This window comes from Procambarus clarkii, chromosome 80 (assembly GCF_040958095.1).
Source record: "Procambarus clarkii isolate CNS0578487 chromosome 80, FALCON_Pclarkii_2.0, whole genome shotgun sequence".
Taxonomy (NCBI): Eukaryota; Metazoa; Arthropoda; class Malacostraca; order Decapoda; family Cambaridae; genus Procambarus; species Procambarus clarkii.
Window position 1 is genome coordinate 23544454 of NC_091229.1, and position 16016 is coordinate 23560469.

General features: G+C 45.8%; 2 protein-coding genes across 4 annotated transcripts; one reads left to right on the forward strand and one right to left on the reverse strand.

The window, feature by feature from the left end:
* Positions 1-1140: 1140 nt before the first annotated feature.
* On the forward strand, positions 1141-7364 carry LOC123746214 (nucleoside diphosphate-linked moiety X motif 17). Its single transcript, XM_045727540.2, has 6 exons — positions 1141-2386; positions 3144-3339; positions 3804-4126; positions 4777-4900; positions 5903-5993; positions 6449-7364. Exons 1-6 carry the CDS (start codon positions 2123-2125, stop codon positions 6654-6656), a joined length of 1206 nt encoding a protein of 401 aa, XP_045583496.2. The 5' UTR covers positions 1141-2122; the 3' UTR covers positions 6657-7364.
* On the reverse strand, positions 6137-16016 carry LOC123746339 (cytochrome P450 CYP12A2). 3 transcript variants are annotated; one of them, XR_011225149.1, is made up of 12 exons: positions 15520-16010; positions 14624-15040; positions 13942-14206; positions 13445-13561; positions 13195-13271; positions 12660-12864; positions 11994-12204; positions 9703-9869; positions 9290-9368; positions 8912-9115; positions 6426-8376; positions 6137-6349 (listed from the first exon to the last, which is right to left on the reverse strand). XR_011225149.1 is itself a non-coding variant. In XM_069314974.1 (11 exons), exons 2-11 carry the CDS (start codon positions 15036-15038, stop codon positions 8266-8268), a joined length of 1851 nt encoding a protein of 616 aa, XP_069171075.1. In that variant the 5' UTR covers positions 15039-15040; positions 15520-16010; the 3' UTR covers positions 6137-8265. The 3 variants fall into 3 exon arrangements, 1 of the variants encoding a protein (XP_069171075.1); XM_069314974.1 differs by having other exon boundaries at positions 6137-8376; XR_006771494.2 differs by lacking the exons at positions 6137-6349; positions 6426-8376; positions 8912-9115 and having other exon boundaries at positions 9703-9982; positions 15520-16016.

Sequence of the window (16016 nt, forward strand, 5' to 3'; positions counted from 1 at the left end):
CCCCCTCTGGATCACCACCCCCGAGACGCTGGATAAGGAAGTTCGCCGCTTTCGAGTCCCTTGTTGTTTCAATGAGCTTGGAACCCAGGGCCTTAAGAAACCTTCTTACACGTTCTCCCCCATGGATCAAGCGCCTCATTACATAAGATTACAGTCTTATGTAATTTCACCAACCCAATATTATATATTATATATTATATATATATAATATATATATTACTGGAGTCAAAAACGAGTAAGGGTAAAGGAACGCAACAGTTCCCATGGCATCACAACACTGGAATACTCAGTCAACAAAGCCAGAGTGTACACTGGACCTCTCCCTAGCTACTACACTGGCCGTCGCTCTCTCGACGAAACTATTCATTTGCTTCCAAGTGGTATTCAACAATAATGCATAATTCCCATACCCGCATGAAACCAAAAAATATTGATCAAATATTAGCAATTTCCATTCCATATTGAACGAGTTTGCTACCCTACGCAATCGATCATTGAACACCTTTGCACGTGTTGACCGCTGAGTATTGATCTTGCTGACATTTGCGTATTATGGAGGTATATTTGTGGTGAGTGAATTGTTGTGGTGTAGTGACCTATGCGTTTGTGCTGACATGTGGGAGCGGAGAGTGGCTATAGTTACCGAAACACTACAAGCACAGGTGAGTAACATCTCATGAACTTTGCATGATAAATGCCATCATTTCTAACCTCGTCTGTGACACGCTCTCACATTGTACTTACACATATTATAACACTCAATAATAACGCTACTATTTTTACTACTACTACTAGTAATTAATAATAACTGAATAGGGAACAACTGTTACCAGCGATATAGTAAATATGACATACCAAATATAACAAATTTAAGAGAATCTGGATTTAATAAAGCTTTTGTTGCCGAAACTTAGCTTTAATAAAGTTGCTCAGTAAAGGTTCATTTTCAATAAGAAAATTTTAAATTTTAAATTTTCAATTATCACAGTGCACGTCTTGAACAAGACACAGTGCTGACGGTGAAGTAGATATATACCAAAGTAGGAGTAGACTTGATCGTAGAAAAGCCTTATAGGCAAACTGTCATCTTCTATAAAGTCTACTGTCTACCTTTTTCTTTTTACTGTACCAAATCTGGAGAAGACTTTTGTGGATAATAACGTTGGTTGTGCGAACTGTCTTTAGATAGAAACGATATCTATCGATATCTATAAAGATATCTATCTTTAGATAGATAGAAACGTGTCGTCTCACAGCCCCAAACAGTTCACATCTTCATCAGTATTAAAGACAGACCTTTCTGACTGTGGTCCTGAGTAGCGGGAACCAATATGCTATGACATTTACAGTTCAAAGTGAATATATACACTCATGAGGTGTAATATACAGAGTATACTTTGGGCCTGGAGTATATTCAGTACTAGAGTATACTTTTTAGTTGGTCAAAAAGTTCTTGTGGTGGCCTTAATACCCACCCCGCGGTTGTTGGAACTTAACACCTAACACCATCCACTTTACTGCACTTTATAGGGAACAAAAAAGAGATAACATGAATTAACACACGGACTACGATCAGCGTGCTGGACAACCCGTGTCCGGTCGACGTCGTGCAGCGAGGATAGCCAACCCGTGTCCGGTCGACGTCGTGCGGCGAGGATAGCCAACCCGTGTCCGGTCGACGTCGTGCGGCGAGGATAGGCAACCCGTGTCCGGTCGACGTCGTGCAGCGAGGATAGCCAACCCGTGTCCGGTCGACGTCGTGAGGCGAGGATAGCCAACCCGTGTCCGGTCGACGTCGTGCGGCGAGGATAGGCAACCCGTGTCCGGTCGTCGTTGTGCGGCGAGGATAGCCAACCCGTGTCCGGTCGACGTCGTGCGGCGAGGGTAGCCAACCCGTGTCCGGACGACGTCGTGCGGCGAGGATAGCCAACCCGTGTCCGGTCGACGTCGTGCGGCGAGGATAGCCAACCCGTGTCCGGTCGACGTCGTGCAAATAATTAAACTGAGGTACTGACAGAACAATGACGAGGGAGTATCGTGAAATACAGGGCGAGTGAGAACTGTCGGTATCCACTGTCTGTCATGGCCCAACGTGGGTGCTCATGGCCATTAACCTCAAGCCATGAGTTTCCCTGCTTCGTCACCACCACCACCACCAGCAGCATCCATCACCCGCACGGTGGTCCACGCGAGGAAGAAGCATCATGAGGGCTTCCAGCCGGCGGAGTTCGGCCGGTGTCTCCTTGACTACTTCGACATTCACGACGATTTTGGGCGGGTGGAATGTTGGCTTGAGAACAACATCGTGTACCTCCAGCCCCCGTCACCACAGGGAAGGGCGCCTAACACCACCAGTGTTGACCAGCCCGTGGCCTTCAGGTTCCAGGTAAGGCCACCTACCCTTAGACAGTTTCCTCCTTTTTATAACTAATCCAATACGGTCATGATTAACACTTGAATGATCTGTTCACCATGCTCGCGAGCGAGAGTGAACAGCGACATTGATAAATAACATGCACACGCTAAAGTAAGGCGGGTAACAGACGAAGAATGAGACGAACAAGTCGAGAGAACCTAAAAATTATTTTATCATTAAATGCAACTTGGAATATGTATTTTAGTGCCGACGAGTGCAGGGCTGTAAGCCTGAGACATGAAACAGCGACATATGTCAACTAGACACCAAGTAAACCTCTAAGACCCCTCTAAGACCCTCTAAGACCTCTAAGGTGTGAGATTTGTCAGTTAATACGAGTCTGAAACCAAGACTACAGTTCACTAACGTTCGGAATACGGCTTTGGGGTACCCAGAGCATAGATTCGAATCCTTCTCATGGCTTCTACTAATTTGCTTATAGGCAACTCATGCTCATGCTCAAATCTTAGGGTTGCATGTTTGCTATTGCCAAATGCATGGAATGACAATCTGTGCATTACATTTGTTATGAATTTAGTTTAAAATTTGTAAACAAATGTGCATTCTATACCGTTCGTACATCCTCAAAACATAAATGTATGTCTCCATATTTTACACAAATATTTTACAAAGGTATTTTGCTCATTATACTGTAAAAAAAATTAATGGGAATGAAGACGAACTTTCCTAGTGAGGTATTTCGTCATGCTCTTCGTCCTTCCTGCAGCACCCGCCCTTCTGCGTCGCTCACAAGATCAAGCCGGAGCAGAAGAAGGCCCTTCCCCCGGAGACCCTGGCGCGGGGTGTGGACGTGGGTGTGAGCGTCCTGCTGGAGGCTAGCGACGGACACCTCCTGATGACCCGCCGGGCTCAGCACATGAGGACCTTCCCTGGGGTGTGGGTCCCCCCTGGCGGCCACGTTGGTAAGTCAGGGACAAGGGGCAATACGTAGGGGAGAATGGGGGGAGGCGGAGGTTTCAGTGGGATCCAGAGAAGAAAACGGAGAAAAATCAACACTGAATAGGGAGAGGCTTGCTGGAAGAGGCATCAGAGGAAGGCGGGGGCTGTCATCGATATATTTGGACGTCTCGCATGTTACAATTGTGTCTTGAAAGACATTCACAAGGATGACTCGGGAACATGTCAAGGCCCTGATCTACCACCATCCCCTCATCTCATACTACTTACATCATCCCAGTTTGCTACACCTTCTCCTAATTCATCTCAATTCATCTATGATTCTACGAGTTTAGGTTCATCTCTTCATACATCAGTATATACCTCCCTCTATCCTTACTCTCAACTTCTGTTTTGCATAGTCTTCAGTTCCTCAACTTTGAGTTTAATTCTTCTTTTTTTCACTATTCCATTTGTTTACGGTTTCCAGAGGAAGGCGAGACACTGGTGGAGGCGGGCCTGCGGGAGGTGATGGAGGAGACGGGACTGGAGATGCTGCTAAAGGAGGAAGAGGAGGAAGACGAGGAGGGGATAGAACAAACGTTGTCGAAAGAAAAGAACGAAGCCACGCAGAAGGAGAAGGGTAATCCATCGTCGTCTCCACCCTCAGAAGGAAAATGCCGAGTGTTGGGTCTGTGGGAGTCGCTGTACCCGCCTGTCCTCTATATGGGGGAGCCCACGAGGCACCACCTGGTGGTCTACCTCCACATCAGGGTACCTCTCACTGCCTCCGACCTGCAGAGGAAACTCAAGGTGCGTCTAGGGAGGAAGGGGGTTGAAGGGGGTGGAAACTTAGACTAAACCCATGCTGAATGCTATTTATAAACCAGAATAAGTCTCAAGTTTATTCCTATATAGTAATAGTAGGCATCCATCAGTCTCAGGAGACTATGGAGTTGCGCTCTGGTTGTCGGTCTGGAGTAGCCTCACCAGCCTCCTATATAACAAATGCATAAATAGTGGTGTAAACAAAGTTGACTGGAAATGTCAATTGTAGGTCTTGCAATGTTTAGAAATAAGTCTTTCGAGACACACACTAGCAGTTTAACAGTCTAGGAAACTGAAATCTCTCATTCTAGAATTTTGAACTTTAGAAATGCCAAGATTCACACAACATTTGCGTGTCCATTCCAAAGATCTGTACCTCTGTTACTCATGGCGGCTTAGGTGGTATTTAATCCCAGTTTACGAACTCCGAAGCGCTACGAGGTCGGCCTCAACCCAGGGTTACTGCTATGGATCACCTCGTAGCGCCTCGGAGCTCAAACTATTTAGTAAGTACCGAATAATCTCTGCGAGCGAGATAAGAGGTTCAGATATCACAAGTGGACGCGTAACTGCTCTGTGAACCTTGGCCAAACCTCAATGGCGGAGAAGTGGTTCACCTACCGTGCCTCCGTCAGCTGGACAGCAGCGAGGTGGACGCGTGCCTGTGGCTGACGCAGGAGATGGCGGAGGTAGTGGTCTTCGGGTCCAACAGACCCTCCTCAAGGGACATACCCATCACACTAGTTAACACCGAGGGAGGTAAGAGCCCCTCTTATGCAGACGATGAGTCACAATAACGTGGCTGAAGTATGTTGACCAGACCACACACTAGAAGGTGAAGGGACGACGACGTTTCGGTCCGTCCTGGACCATTCTCAAGTCGACTGAGAATGGACCAGGACGGACCGAAACGTCGTCGTCCCTTCACCTTCTAGTGTGTGGTCTGGTCAGCACCTCTTATGTATACCAGGGCCTGTTGAATAATTGTATTGCAAAGAAGCAGCCTTTTCAATAGTAGTCTGGCACTTGCCGCCATGCAACAGCAGTTTGATAATATCACGGTTCTCAAATAATAATACTGAAACCATTTCAATTCAAAACTTCAAATAAATACATTCAAATAAATATTTTTTCTCGGCCATTTCGTTCCAGTGCCGAGGAAAACATTGATGGATTGTTGCAACAAACTTTTTAATGACACATTTTGTATAAATATTTTGTTCGATTTCACTCTCGTTCGCACCGGATGCTCTCAGCTTTGTCTTCCACTTAACATTGTGGAGTCGAGTGCATATTAGATTACTCTGTGATAACCTATAATGCTGACAACCATTATAATATTCATGGCATATTTCTCCCTGATTATGGGAGAGAACTACCATATTGTAGGTAGGTCTGGTTCACTCTCCTTCCCTTACTGTCTCTGTCCCACTCCCTGTTCCTTAGTGTTCCCGTTTCATTTCCCTCCTTTAGTTCACAGTCCCATTCCGTCGTCTTTACTTGATGCGTCTTATTCCCTCTTTCCTACTATCTCCGCCCCACTCCTTTTTATTCATGGTGTCTCATTTATCTTTCTTTACTGTCTTTTTTTTATCACCCCCCTTCGTAATACTGTCTCATTTCTCTCTCATTCTGTCCCCTCACTCCTTCGTTCTTACTCTCCCGTCTCTCGTCTCCCTTCCCTTCCCTCCTCTTCCCATGCTCCCTGTACCTCTCCCTAGACCAGTCACTAACCAGTCCCACGGGACGCGGGTCTCTCAGAGCACGTGACTGGGATCCTCAACCCGAAGACCCTCAGGAAGAAGATGCCGGAACCGGGCTTCGAGGTGGAGCGCCTCACCACAGGAACCAGGTCAGGAGGTTAAGGGTCTGTCTTTAGGTCGAGGTCAGGAGGTCAAAGGGCAGGTCAGGAGGTCAAAGGGCAGGTCAGGAGGTCAAAGGAAAGGTCAGGAGGTCAAAGGAAAGGTCAGGAGGCAATATAAAGAAAACCAAAGCCAATATACAGTAGTTGAATTCTGGTCAAGCATGATTACTTTTTAAAATACAAAATTTGATAAATCATGCGTATTTACTAAACATTAAAACATGGATAAGTTGCAGTGCAACATCCCAGTGGACACAATATCCAGAAGAAACGTTGAATCAACATCGTCTGGGTCATCAGTATGGGCCATACAGTATGGGCCATCACTATGGCCCAGACCTAACCTAACCTAACCTAACCTAACCTCGTCTGGGTCATCAGTATGGGCCATACAGTATGAGCCATCAGTATGGCCCAGACCTAACCTAACCTGATTGTGGCAGGTACGCGCTCAAGCTGTGGCTTGAACAACGACACGGAAGGGATGAGATGCGAGGTGATCAGGTCAACTGGGGTCACGTGCAGGTCAGGAGACGACGCAGGAACGCCCAGTTGCCTGCTCAATTACGTCGCAGAATGCCCACCCAGCGACGGATCTTTACAACTGACGCGCCAGTTACATCGTCGGGAGCCGTAACAGACAGTTGGTAGTCAGTGCGGGTTTTACTACCTTCTCTCGCCAGCCTGTCACCCGGTCATGCTGTCTCCTTCCAGCCTGTAGCTACTGAAAACTCCTTTCTCCTTCCCTCAGTCTTAACCAAGGCAGGCTTCAGCCTTCGTTTCTGGCCAGTTTTTAACTATAGCAGTTGTATCCCTCCAGTCTATGGAAGACTGTACTTGCCTTTCATCTAGCCTGTGGCAAAACGCTAGCAGTTTCCAGACCAGGCTGCATTCAGACCAGAATGCAGCCTGGTATGCAGCCTGGCCTGGTCTTTGATTTCAGCCACATTCTCACAATCGACTTGAAAATGGTTCAAACCCTGTTTGAACTGCATTCAGACAGGGGTTGCATTTAGGGCAGTCAGAGATGGTTCAATTCGGAGTAGGCTGTATTAGGAGCAGGCTATATTCAGAGGAAATTGTATCCCCAAGGCAGGGCACGTAAACACTAATGAACACTGCAAGAATAAGTGAAGAACAGTGAAGAACATTATGAACTGCTGCAGATTTCAACCCACCCGTCCTATAGCCTCTCCACCTACTGTACAAAACTTGTTTACAACACACCAATAACTTTCATATTTTATAGTCACAAAACACTAATTAAGACTGTCTAAAATAATATATTTTTAATTCATTTGCAATATAAAGAGTGCAGTTTGTTATTATTATATATTAAAGTTTGTTCCTAAGGAAGAATGATTTTTATTCTCCTTATTTTAAATAAAAGAGTAGAATCCATTACACAGCCTTTGGTCCTGTGTAAAACTGACTTATATCTGATGGTCCTGTAATCTCTGATATATATGCAACATATAAATATCTTGCAACTTGTATAAACGTCATAACAACACAGTAAATTAAGTAATATTAAACAAATCAAGGAGCTATACGCAAGACGAAATATTTAGTTTACGAAAATATTTTGTTGTTTGTAATAGAAATATCTATTTACGAAATACATTGAGTGAACTGATGACCTCGTAGTGGTCTTGAACACCAAAGGTCATCGCTGCTTCACGCATGTCCTTTAAAAAGGATCAATATATCTCTCAGGAAAAACAAGCTATGAAAATACAAGTAACACAACAATATTTATCATGACCATAAGATTAAATACCATAAACTATATTCGCATCGAATTTATGAAAACAGTTTATTACTAATATTTAAACCCGTTCTCAGGCTAAGCTTTACCAAGCTGCGGCCGACCCTCCCAAACCAGCACACTCCGCCCTGGCGTAGGAGACTTTACTTGTCAGTTATCAAGTCAGTTTACTTGAAACATCTTTCGTGAGCACTTGTCTCACAAACCATTGACCAGGTGACAAGCAGCTTGCTTAAGCCCCGTCACTTTCCCACTTAAGTCAACTCTCCTCCACCTATTCCCCTCTCTTCCCCGCCTACCCATTGGGGAATATATACTATATATATAAGCCTAAGTCTAAGCTAAGCTAGTCCAAGCTGCGGCCGACCCCCCACCAGTTCATCCTCAGACTATGCTGGTCCAAGCTGTTGTAGGGGACACATTATACACACCAGTTTCAAAATCTAAATAGAAAAAGGAGGTACAATAGGCAAAAAATGGTCAGCCAAGGTCTCATCTACGGTCTGTGAAGGTGAACTGTAGCGGGCGAGACGGTCCGTAGCTGAGCTTGTTGACCAGGTGGACGTCCCCGTACTTGTAGTCCACGTCAAGCTCACTCAGCACCTGCGCACAAGAATAATACTTGTTGACCAAACCACACACTAGAAAGTGAAGGGACGACGACGTTTCGGTCCGTCCTGGATTATTCTCAAGTCGATTGTCAATGGTCCAGGGACATTCTCACAATCGACTTGAGAATGATCCAGGACGGACCAAAAACGTCGTCGTCCCTTCACTTTCTAGTGTGTGGTTTGATCAACAGATTTCAGCCACGTTATTGTGTCCCCTCGTCTGCAAGAACAATACTTTAGACTGATAAAACGGGGACAAGTCAGGGATGCTTGAAGCCAGAATAAGTGGAAACACTTGTAGATTTATGTAGCGAGAGGCATAGAAACAAATATCCCACACTCGCTAACTCGACCACACTTGCCAACACTCCCACACGGCGGCCGAGAGGACAAAGTTTGGGAGTCACACCCGCATCCTCCCACTAAGTGAGTACACACACACACACACACTCTCCTCCAACACACACACACTCTCCTCCAACACACACCCTCCCACACACACACACACACCCACACGTAAGTCTCACCCTGACAACGAGGCAGAATACTTCCTGGTAGGCGATCCTCCTGCCAAGGCACATCCTGGGGCCGTAGGAGAAAGGCAGGAAGGAGAAGTTGTGGCGCGGAGCGAGGCTCGACCCCCTCAGGAACCTCTCTGGCAGGAACTCGTGCGCGCGTGGGAAAACATCTTCCTGATGGTTCAGGAGCAGCGTCGGTGCCACCACCTCCCACTGTGGGGCAGAGAGGGCAGGGGTGAAGACGGAGAAGCGAGAGAGAGAGAGAGAGAGAGAGAGAGAGAGAGAGAGAGAGAGAGAGAGAGAGAGAGAGAGAGAGAGAGAGAGAGAGAGAGAGAGAGAGAGAGAGAGAGAGAGAGAGAGAAAAAATAACAACACGCTTCAACTCACCCCTTGAGGCACCAGGTATCCGCCCAGCACAGCATCACGGTTGAGGCGTCTGACGATGCCAACATTCACAGGCATCACTCTGAGGGATACGGACACACTCGCTCATCATTGAAACAAATCGTACATGAATAATAATATAATTATTGAGAAAATTCAGACTGAACAAGGTCTAGATAGACAAGGAAGCATGCATAAACATAAGGCCCAATTTTCCGCCCATACAGGGGAAACTAACCAATATTTTGTGGCGAAAGAGTTGATGTTCCAGCTGTTCAGCTTCGCCATGAACACTAAACTATACTAATCTAAGTAACTCTTTTATAGACAAGCTCAGGAGAGCTAGTCCAAACTATCTTCTTCAATAAAAGAGCCTGGAAAATGGGACACTGAGAGGTAGAGTAATCTCGTCTCACCTGAGCGTCTCCCTGAAGACAGCCTTGGTGTAGGTGAGGTTAGCCAGGTGGGCGGGTGTCAGGTGGTCAGGCCGGCCCACCACTTTGTCGATCTCTTGTTGCACCTTCTGCCTCTCCTTCGGGTGCTTCGCCAACAGGTACAGGAGGTTGCCCACGGCGTGGCTCGTCTGGGGAGGGGGAAGGTGACAAGCCGAGAGTTACGTCTTCTCCTCCTCCTCTCTCTCTGTCTCTGCATCTCTGTATGTGTCTGTCTCTCTCTCTCTGTCTCCTGGGCATTATCCTAGAGAGACAGACACAGAGAGGTAACCTCAAGGTTATCTGACCCATTAGAATAATTATTTATCACTAACAACTATTTTACAAGATAGAGTAACCTTTGGACAGGGAGAGTGATTAGCGCCGGTCCAGTGTTGACGCGCGGCGCCTGCCACTCCCATTTTTCAGTTTCTCACTTTTATCACCTTGAAATCTTTGCCCAAATGTGTGCCTAATGTATTCCATCCAGTGTTAGTGGTGAGATGTAGGGGTGTAGGGGTGTCTGGGTGTAGGGGTGTCTCGGTGTAGGGGTGTCTGGGTGTAGGGGTGTCTGGGTGTAGGGGTGTCTGGGTGTAGGGGTGTAGGGGACACAACACCAGAGCAGCATGTACAACATTCCCCAATAGGAAGAAAACATGCTGGGTTGTTCATCCTGTCACTTGTACCCAGATACAGCTGGGACGTTATCCTTAAAATCTTACGTTATCTTGCGGGTACAAAATGGGGGAATCTTTTAATAACATTATCAAGGCATTTTTAACTTTCTGATGTGTGGCGTGGTTAACATGAAAGATATACATTATATACATGTATTCTAGACCCTTATTTAGCTTCTGTGTCACGAACCAGGAGTGTTTATAAGTGCATCCAAGAAGAACACACAAATCTGTACATTAAATTGTTTGTTGAATGTTTGATTTTGTAGTGAACTTGGTACAGTATATAAAATCACACTACATAATTACTAGTCATTACTTGGTCCTATATACTGGACCGGTGCACTTAAAATTAGTATATGTATGTCTGTATGTTGTGTATGTGTATATTGTACTGGTGTATGTTGTCATTATACTGGTGATTTCCATGCGAGTTTGTATGTACTCACCCAATTGGGTTTACAGCGTTGAGCACTAGCTCTCTAACTCCGCCTCTTTCTAAATCTTTGGGTCTATTACTGCAATAACTTTCATTCCTCTCTAGAAAGCTTAGGATGCATTTATCATTTTGCATCATGCATTTTCTGCACTTTATATCTTGTCAATTTATATCTTGAAAGCAACTTAGACAATAAAGGCAATCATTTAAGATGAAACAACTTCGCTGGACAGCTCACAAACTGCCTAGATGCGAAAAGGAAAAGGAATCTCCGAATTTTGCATCCATTCTGCGTTACCCGAACGTAAACATGAATCCGGATTTGGTACGAAATTATAACTTTTTTCCTTTTTCATATCTTAAGTTTTCACGAGTAATTAATTTCAACGAAACTATAAATTTCCAGAAAAGAGACTGGCAAACGTTCATGGTAGTTGTATACGGATGCAATCCGAATTGTTACCTAATTTAGTTATGAATTATCTAAGACTACAGGACGTTCTTTTAAACAAAATCTTTTGTATAGCGCATTTTTGTTGACCGCTAAGAAAAAAACGGACATTTTGATTGAAAAGATTTCTTTAAGATAGTGGTCATATCATTTCCTATCTATTGCATTATAAAGGTCACATTATGTGCCTGACTGGGAGTCCAGTAGGTTCGAATCTTCTGCAACGGGAAAAATTACAGTTTTTAATTTGGTTTAGGATATTTTCCGGAGCAAGGGAGCCCTCTGGCGAGGGATGGGGGAACTACGTGAGTGGGAGCCCTCTGGCGGGGGACGAGGGAACCACGTGAGTGGGAGCCCTCTGGCGAGGGACGAGGGAACCATGTGAGAGAAGGCGTCTTACATCTTTCATGTTATTTTCTGCCATTACTTTCGTCCCACCGCCACCAGGAATTTGTGAGTTTCCAGGACATTGCACAAAGGAAGAGCATAATGGGCGACATTATAAAAAGGAAACATGGGGGTCTGGAGAATGGTTGACCTGTCACAGCCGCCACCGCCATCTATTGCCTTCCTCTGTAACTGTTGCGGACGCTGCTGTTGTATTCGCCTAGTTTTAGTCACCTAGTTGTGCTTGCGTGAGTTGAGCTCTGGCACGACTGGTGCCCAATCGTTCTTCCCTACTTGGCCTAAGCTGACCTTGCCTTCTCACCGTGTCAATGCCAGTTGATATCATATCCAGCAGGAAAGTGAGGACGTCCTCCCTGGAGAGTCCTGGGGTCCCCAGCAGGGTCTCCAACAAGCTGGCTGTCTTCCCATCTTCCTGTTGGTGGTGTTGGAGCGGGCAGGAGGTGTTCATGGTGCGGTGACCTGGACGAGCGCCCAGGAGCCGCTCGGTATCTCGTATGGCCTCAAGAGCTACGCTGACGGTGGGAGAGGAAGCCATCAAAATGGGGAAACGAAAATCACATTCAATAATATAATTTTTCCAGCATATAAAAAAGTGTGAGAAATGTTTATGTCATGATTGTAATGCGACGACTGTAAAAATATTCCATTCAGTTCTTTGACAGACTAATCACACCGTTCAGTTCCCCGTACTGAACGGGGTACTCTTCACAAAGAATTATAAGTTGAATGAACAAATCCACAAGGGCCGTGACGAGGATTCGAACCTGCGTCCGGGAGCATCCCAGACACTGCCTTAATCGACTGAGCTACGATTAAGCTTCGTAAGAGAAGCTTAAGAAGATTAAGAAGAAGAAGATAAGAAGAAGAAATTAAGAAGCTACGAGCTTCGGCCGTTGTGGATTTGTTCATTTGATGCATCACGTTAGTGTGATCTCTGTGTGTAATTATAAGTTGAAGTTCGACTCACTCTGTGAAGACCTGGTGTGCCTCCTGAAGTCTCCTGATGGAGGCGGTAGGGAAGTACTGCCACAGCTTCACGTTCTCGGTCTCGTGCAGCGCCCCAAGCAGCTGCTGGGCCAACTCAATGAGGCGCAGCGGACGAGTAGACGAAGGAGACGACGTCGTGTCCTCGAAACATCCAAGACGACGCTCCAGCGCGATGGTGCCCAGTGCTAATCCCAGGTACAGTGCAGGTGGGGGGTGGTGCAGGTGGTGTGGGTAGTGCAGGTGGTGTGGGTAGTGCAGGTGGTGGGGTAGTGCAGGTGGTGGGGTAGTGCAGGTGGTGTGGGTAGCGCAGGTGGTGGCACAACACGGCGAAGGCACATAAAAGAACTTCAGGCAATGTACCAAACACTCTTAAACAAATCAATATAAATAGACGGACGACCACCAGCACAATATTGAGAAATAACAACTAGAGATAAACAAATTAACACCCAGACGTACTGAAAATTATATGGACCACAATGTAAAATTACAAGAAAGTAGGACTTGAGACTTACACTCTAAAGCCCACTTGTATAGCTCACTGTTGAAGCTCTCTGGTACCTCGTTCCTGTCGTCTCTCATTGTTCGAATTCTGCAATTAGTGAAACAATTATATATCTATTTAATATGCTGTTGACCGCGTATATGAATATATATGAGTCTTCAATATACGAGTGTAAGTTGGGAGGCAAACAGCCTACCTATAATAGAACTCCATTGCTACTTGGTTCATATGAGGCAGGTGCTAGTAGAGGCAGGGCCTACCTGTGGACGAACTCCTTGGCTACTTGGTCCATTTGAGGCAGGTACCGGTGGACGATGTCGGGGTTAGTGAGGGGACGTTGAACACGGCGCCTCACCCTCCACCACTCCTGACCCTGTCTGTGGCAAACTTGCTCAGTACGTCGCCAGAGGTGATTTCTGGTCATCATGATCTTTGATCATTCTTCTTTGAAGAAGTCAATTTAAGAGGGAAGGTAACTGATTACATGATTTTTGAGGGTAATGAATGGCAACTATTGACCGAAATCTTAATTAGAACTCTAAATTAATTTAGAAACATTAAAATACTCCAGCACAACATTCATCTTTACATTATTACCTTCAGCAACTCGCTCACTTCATATACTTGACTGCAACACCTAGCCCTTAAACTCTTCAGTCACGTTAGTACACCCCAACACCTTCTAGCCCTCAACACCACCCCTTTCCTCTAGTTCGAACACCATGCCACCATCGACCAAACACAAACACCAACGTACTCTGCCAGGATGCCCGCCTTGCCCCTGAAGATGTGGTCGTGGAGTCGACTGTGGCCGTCTGCTCCTCCTTCACTTCGGATCCTTTTGAGGGAAGCCATCCCTGGCCTGACGGGGTTATACATGGTGGAGCGCAACAGGGTCTCCAGGTCCTCGGGCCGGGTGATGAACACCAGACAGGGGTGACCTGGCATGTCCTTCCTGAAGATCGGACCAAACTCTTGCCGTACAGCCTCCCAGAACAGGTACACGCGCTGGGGATCGAAGTCTGGCGAAGAGACACAGATGGTAATGTGACTTATCGAGAGAAATACAGAGTAAAACTAAATATGTTTTGGTCTGTTAGAGGAGAAGTTGCCGCCAAAATGTTAATGAATGCTTAAATAAAAATACTGCTGATTACCAACCTTCTTTTGGCCCAGTGCTTACTTCAGTTTATCTGAATCAAACAGACAATTCCTGCATTATATATTACAATGATGTCTAAACTTTTAATTTTTTAAAAGACAGTTCACTGCCAATATCTAGTTTCGGAACATTGTGATCACTCTGGAGTGCCATCAACTGTCACAAGTAATTGTCATCTCTAAAGTGTGTGTATTCGCCTAGTTGTGTGTGCCTGTGTGTGTTTGGGAGGGTGAGGGAGTGAGAGGGGGAATGCTTCCACCTGGCCTTGGAACCTCACCCTTGTGTGTGAGCATGTATGGAAGACAGCCCACAATAGGCCAGGAGCGGGGGCCGGGCAGCTGGGAGGCAGGACGCGGATGGCTTCTGTCCTCGGCCTCCGCTATGTAGTTCCTCTCACTTAACATCGTCTCCGGCTCGAAGATCATATCCGCGTTCTCCTCCATCAGGTTGTAAGCCTCCAGGTATGGCGTGGCATACGGAGAGTGGGTATTAATGCTTGAATCTTCATGATATGGTGATGGGTTGGGGTCTCTGTTGTCATTACTGCTGCTAGGTGGGTCGTTCTGAGCAGTCTGACACTGTGACACACCTCGGGTCATGTGACATGTCGGCCTTAACCCTGGAGATGTTCCTCCAGTCCTCGAGGTCACCAGCCAAGTTGAGGACCTCGCTAGCAGTCTCCATGCTCTCATCTCTGAGAGAAGGAAAATATATTAATTAATAATGAAGATATGAGCAAAGGAACTTCTATTTGACTTTTATAATTTGTTCAATTTCGCAGAAAATTACAAAATCTGCAATGGCGTCGCTCATACATATTACGACACATTTCGCAGAGATCCTCGCTGCTTCTGAGGCAAATATCGTTTTTTGTGACATTATACTGGCGGAAAATCACTCTGGATGAAATATGGCAAACCTCTTCCAGCTATCAAATTCAAGGTCACTGCTCCTTCACCAAAAAAACAATGTTTCAGATATTCTCAATGCAAAGTTTCATCAATATAGTTTGAGTCAAGTCGAATACTGCTAGATTATCACCTTAAACTCTATGTATGTTAGTATGTTATTATTTTACATTCCGGAATGAGAAGAGGAAAAAGAAACAGCTGAGGGACAATGAGAAAGCGGCGTTAAAAGAAGAAACCTCTTAAGTCGAGGTCAAATACTTACTTTTTAAGAGTAAGCAGCTAAAACACTGTCTTCAGGCACGTCCACAGAGTTGCACCACGAGGGAGATATGCGCTAAGAAGTCCACCGACAGGTACACCGAGAGGAAGAGACGTGTCAAGACAATCTCGTGCACAAGAAACCTACGCTGACTGGTACTGCTCCACTGCTCCTAGAAGCAAAGACACCAAGCCTCTTGACAGTGAAGTTAATCATTTGAATCTTATCACGTCGGCGAGTGCTTAAGATGATTATATACTCATCACCATTGTAATCGCCCATACAGCAGCCTTATCTGCTGGGTAGGGTCGAGCTGATTGGTTCATACTACAGAGAGAGAGAGAGAGAGAGAGAGAGAGAGAGAGAGAGAGAGAGAGAGAGAGAGAGAGAGAGAGAGAGAGAGAGAGAGAGAGAGCTAGTCTAGGTACAACGCTGCCTCCACCACACTATACAATAGGAACGTATTCAGGTATCTAATCTGCCAGTTCTGTGGCCTCAGC

Bases quoted from the DNA above. Each gene is read 5' to 3' on its own strand.
- LOC123746214 (XM_045727540.2), top strand. From the start codon at position 2,123: ATGAGTTTCCCTGCTTCGTCACCACCACCACCACCAGCAGCATCCATC. The intron at 3,340-3,803 runs GTAAGTCAGGGA...TACGGTTTCCAG, and splicing joins CCCCCCTGGCGGCCACGTTG to AGGAAGGCGAGACACTGGTG. The intron at 5,994-6,448 runs GTCAGGAGGTTA...TGATTGTGGCAG, and splicing joins CGCCTCACCACAGGAACCAG to GTACGCGCTCAAGCTGTGGC.
- LOC123746339 (XM_069314974.1), bottom strand. From the start codon at position 15,038: ATGAGAGCATGGAGACTGCTAGCGAGGTCCTCAACTTGGCTGGTGACC. The intron at 12,865-13,194 runs GTAAGTCTCAAG...ACCTGGGATTAG, and splicing joins ATACAAGTGGGCTTTAGAGT to CACTGGGCACCATCGCGCTG. The intron at 9,116-9,289 runs GTGAGTTGAAGC...TCTGCCCCACAG, and splicing joins GATACCTGGTGCCTCAAGGG to TGGGAGGTGGTGGCACCGAC.